This window comes from Terrapene carolina, unplaced genomic scaffold, assembly GCF_002925995.2.
Source record: "Terrapene carolina triunguis isolate 2854851 unplaced genomic scaffold, T_m_triunguis-2.0 Scaffold15640, whole genome shotgun sequence".
NCBI classification, from domain to species: Eukaryota; Metazoa; Chordata; order Testudines; family Emydidae; genus Terrapene; species Terrapene triunguis.
Genome location: NW_020679991.1, coordinates 1 through 5,321, shown reverse-complemented (window position 1 = coordinate 5,321; position 5,321 = coordinate 1). Strand labels below are relative to the sequence as shown.

At 45.9% G+C, this 5,321-nt stretch overlaps 1 protein-coding gene across 1 annotated transcript; it reads left to right on the top strand.

Moving 5' to 3' along the window:
* Positions 1–539: 539 nt before the first annotated feature.
* On the top strand, positions 540–3,818 carry LOC112112241 (zinc finger protein 436-like). Its single transcript, XM_029913931.1, has 3 exons — positions 540–666; positions 892–1,005; positions 1,366–3,818. The coding sequence occupies exons 1-3, from the start codon at positions 540–542 to the stop codon at positions 2,892–2,894; spliced, it is 1,770 nt and encodes a 589-aa protein (XP_029769791.1). The 3' UTR covers positions 2,895–3,818.
* The last annotated feature ends 1,503 nt before the right edge of the window (positions 3,819–5,321 follow it).

Genomic DNA, 5,321 nt, shown 5'->3' with positions numbered 1-5,321 from the left:
TGTTGGGGAGCATGGATAGCACAGCAGGGAGGGGAGTCCCCAAGGCAGCCTGCATGAAATCATCGGAACAGCATTTGGTTGTCTAGTGGCACATGGAGGCTGGGTGAATCCCTGTTCCTAGTAGAGCTGTGAGGTCCAGGAGCATGTGTCTGTGTGGGTCCTTCTAACGGTATCTTTGTCATCCTTTAGATCTTCCTGCGCCTTATTTGTTTGTTCCTTATGATAAGGGGAATGAAGGAGACCAGGATATGGTGGCCTCGCTCTGTAGGTTTGGCTTTTTGGTGAGTTGTGAAACGGTGCTTGCTTCAGTGGCCTGAGTTGGGGCTGAGTTCTGGAGGAATGGGGAGCTTTGAGGGCAGGCTGAGTCTGGCATCTCTTGCTGTGTGGAGGAGTTTGGGATAGTGGGAAATGGGATTCCTCCCCCCCATAATGCTGCGTTGACTGTGATGGTTTTGCCCTTTGCTGCTCAGCTTGTGTCTGATTGGTGGGATTGTGGCCAGAGCAGGCAGGTGCTAAGTGGGGGACCCATGTCATTTCAGATGCCAGTGACGTTTGAGGAGGTGGCCGTGTACTTCTCTGAAGATGAATGGGCTCTTTTAGATGAAAAGCAGAAGGAACTCTACAGAGATGTCATGCAGGAGAATTATGAGACTCTCCTCTCGTTGGGTGAGCAGTTGTTATAGTCCCCGTAGTGTAGACATGGCCTAAATCTCCTGTAAGGAACACAGCCCATTTCCCACCAGACAGTCTGCTTGCCAAAAGGGGATACTGAAGCCTATATGGATTGTGTCTTTCCCCTTCGTTCCAAGATTTTCTTTGCTGTTCTTTGTAATTAAGTGATCGACAAATACTTGACACGTTGTGATGCATGTACCTCTTTCCGATGAGCAGGATTTCCGATCGCTAAACCAGATGTGCTGTCCCAGATAGAGCGAGGGGAAGAGCCGTGGTTCCCAGATCTCCAGGGCTCCGAGGACAGGGAAATCCCAAGAGGTACTACGACAGGTGAAGAATGAATGACACCAACTGAGAAACCATCTGGGCCTGAGGGGAAAAGCTGGGATCCCAGCAAACCCACTGAGACCTCCCCCCTGTTCTGTCCCATCTCATCTGACTCATTGTTGTGCCCTGTCCTCATGGCAGGTCTCACTCCTGGCTTCTGCCTGATCCCTGGCAGAAGCCTTTGCCTTAAGGCTCAGATGGGATTTTGAGGCAGAACTGGCCCCTCTTTTCCCTTCTGTGGAAAGATTTGGGGGAATTTACTTCCTACCTATCTGGTTCTCTTTATCAGTGACAAATTCCTTTACTGCCCCCTCCATCCCCAGCACATGCAGTGAATCCCATCTGGATTCTCTCTTCTAACAGGTACCAGGACAGCAAGTGAAAATGAGGAGAGTCCCCAGCAGGAAGGGGCTGTGGGAGTGAAGATGCACAGGATGTTCTTAGGGAGACCGCAGTGCCCTGACGTGGCAGATGCCAGTGAGAGTCATGGCAGGGTGGGATGGCAGAGGAGAGACCCTCCAGGCAGGAGTAAATCCACTCACAAGAGAAGAGGTTTGAGGAAATCCAAGGACGCCAGTGCCCACCCGGTAACCCATATGGGGGAGACACCAAATACTGTCAATGAACTGGGGGAAAGAGTCAGTAACAGTTCGCTCCTTATTCAGCACCGTCAGCAAACTGGTGCAGAAAAAAGTGTCTACAAGTGTTATGAGTGTGGCAAAGGCTTCGCTCGACAAGAAAACCTTCAGCTACATCTGAGAATTCACCCAGAGGAGCAACCTTATACATGTAACGAATGTGGGGAAAGCTTCAGGCTCAAGACAAGCCTTGTTCTTCATTGTTACACAGTCCACAAGTCAGAGAGACCCCATAAGTGTCCAGACTGTGGCCAGCTCTTTATCCTGAGAGGGAGACTTACTCAGCATCAGAGAATCCATTCAGGAGGGGTATCTAGAGGGTTTAACGATGGGATGGTGAGAGAGAAGGAAGGGCTTGTGAGAGCAGAGCGGGACAGGATGTTGTTGGCAAGACCCCAGAGTCTTGAGTGGGAAGAAGCCTGTGGAAGTGAGGGAGCTGCACGAAGGCAGCACGGGAGCCCTACCGGGGAGAGCGGCAGCATATCTGTGCAACATAAAAAAGTTTCCAAGAAACTGAACTGCACCATTGGCCCCCAGAGCACCAATAGGGGAGCACAACCGAGTACAAGTAGTGACCAGAAAAGCTTCAGTAGCAACTCAGCAGTGCATCAGAAAGTCCGTCCCAAAGAGCGACGTTACAGCTGTGCTGAGTGCGGGAAAAGCTATTGCCACAACTCGCACCTCCGATGGCATCAGAAAAAACACACGGGAGAGAAATCCCATGTATGCGCCGACTGCGGAAAGAGCTTTAACTGCAGATCGTCACTCAGCAGACACGAAAGGATCCACAAAGAGGAGAAAAACTACAGCTGCCCTGACTGTGGGAAAAAATTCAGGGAGTACTTGCACCTTGCTTCACATCAGACAATCCACACAGGGGAGAGAGCCTATCAGTGTCCTGACTGTGACAAAAGCTTCAGACTGAAAGGGGTCCTTTGTACTCACCGTAAAACCCACACGGGAGCTAAACCTTTTAAATGCACCGAATGCGGGCAAGGCTTCGGGCGGAAAGAAACCCTACATAAACACATGAGGACCCACACTGGGGAGCGGCCCTATAAATGCACCCAGTGTGAGAAAAGCTTTCGTCAGAAGTTCTCCCTTTCCCAGCATCAGTTAACGCACCGGGAAGGGAGGACTCTCACGTGTACGGAATGTGGGAAAGGCTTCAATCACAAATCAAACCTTGTTCAACACTTGGCAAAACTGCACTTGAAAAAGAAACCCCATACAGCAAATGTAGCTTCAGATTAAACAGATCTATAATTGCAATGGTAGAAAACAGTGGAGTGGTATTTTCTTTTTATTCTGGTGAGACACTTCTCCATCCGTATGTATTCTAAAATGCAAGGCTTAAGGAGGCTGGGTGGGTAGTATCGCCTTATTTATGATGATGGGAGGGGGACAAAGCTGATGAAGAGAGGAACTGATCTTTCAATGGGTTTTGGGGATGGTTAGTGGGAATTTCAAGGGAGTGGAGTTGAATTTTGGAAGCTGAGCAGCGGCATGCCATCAATGGATGCAACGCATGGATTGCATTCCCATGTGAGCCTTGAATATGACTTCCTGACTGGCTGTGCCAGTGGGACGATTCCACCCGGCCCCTGAATACACAGGGAGGATGCCATTTTGTAGAACAAAATGGCATCCTCCACACATTGCGAAGACACGGGTATTTTAACATGGCGCTCTACAAATGGATTAAAACCTGGCGAACTGAGATGTCTCAATCTGTAACTGTAAACAGGGAATCCTCATTGAACAGGTGTGTTTCTAGTGGGGTCCTGCAGAGATCGGTTCTTGATCTGCTGCTATGTATCATTTTTATCAATGACCTGGAAAAAAACCTAAAATGATCACTGATCAAGTCTGCAGATGACACTCTAATCCGGGGGGTGGTAAATCAATGAAGAGGACTGGTCACTGATTCACCGTGAACTGGATCACTTTGCAAACTGGGCAAAAGAAAACAGTCTGCATTTTAATGTGGCTAAACGTCTACATCTAGGACAAAACATGTAGACCATACTTACAGGATGGGGGATTCTATCCTGGGACGCTGGGACTCTGGAAAAGATTTCGGGTTTGTGGTGGATAATCAGCTGAATATGAGCTCCCAGTGCGATGCGGTCTCCAAAAGAGCTCATGCAATCCTGAGATGGATAAATGGGAATCTCGAGTAGGATCAGAGAAGTTATTTTACCTCTGTATTTGGTACTGAGGCAACTGTATTTTTTTTTTTAAATTTATCTACTCTGGAAGTTGTACTGGTATAATTTTGCCAGTACGGTTATAGTGGCATAACTTCCTGTGAATAAGTGTGTCAACATGGGGAGTTACAGAGGTATAATTATACTGGTATATTTTATGCCAGTTTAATTCCATGTGTAGACAAGCCCTTAGCAAGAGAAATTTTAAAGGTGACAGGTGAACAGGAGTAAGTCAGCCTTGCCCTACCCTCACAGCAGCTTTCTACCATGTACTAACTGGCTATAATGCTATTGGCTAAAGATACAGCTCACTTTCAAAGGCATATGGTTAATAGTGGGTTGCCAACGAACAAGGAACTACTAGGTTGTAAACAATTGGGGTATATGTGTCGGGATAAGCAAATTGGAGTAGACAGGTGTTGACACTTTAAGATAGGTCAGGAAAGATTTTACGGCTTGCCTTGGGACAAGATTCCCATGATACTTTGCAATTAAGAAAAAGCTATCTAGCAAGGAATGGAATTTTACAATGCAGTAATCCATGACACATTTTATGTTATGCAATATATTTTTGCAATGTACTAAGTGCAACATATTCGCAAGATATGTAATGCATAAAATTGGCCAAAAAAGGCCATAAACAATGAATAACCAATAGGTTTTGAAACAGTTGAAAAATTACCAGGAAAAGGGAACTGAAGTAAGAGTCTGAGGGAACTGAAGTAAGGGCATGTATACACTTACCGGGGATCGATGCTGCTGCAGTCGATGCACTGGGCATTGATTTAGTGGGTCTAGTTAAGACCCACTAAATCAACTGCAGATTGCTCTCCCGTCAATTCCGGTACTCCACTGGAATGAGAAGTGTAAAGTAAGTTGATGGGAGGGCATCTCCCGTTGATGCAGTGCGGTGTAGACACCGCAGTAAATCGACCTGAGCTACATCGACTCCATCTACGTTATTGGAGTTGTGTAATTTAGGTCGACTTACCACCGTAGTGTAGACAAGGCTTAAGATATGGAGAAGTATACACCAAAAAGAGGAAATTGATAAGGGTTGAAATGTTGAACTAAAGAGAGTTACCAGAGTATAATTACCACAAGAAATCATAAGTAAGACCATTGGCAGACAGGATCCAGACTGTCTGAAACTACAGAGAAGGCCTTCTACAGTTGTGAGTAATTGTATGTGCTGTCTTGACTGTTTAATAAATTCATTGAAAGCTGACTTGTTAACCAAATCTAAATTTAAGAGAAGGCTATTCATTAAATATATAATCACAATTAAAATTCCTATCCATTATTAGCTAGTCATTTATTAATTATTGGTTGATTATCAACACAAGAAATACGTAAACTACAGTCACTGAAAGACTGTTCTCTACACTAGTAACGTCTGACCTTTCTGTATTATGCTGTTTTAGTGCTAATCAATAAAGTGATTGAGCCGAGGTATCTGAGGTCTCATTAA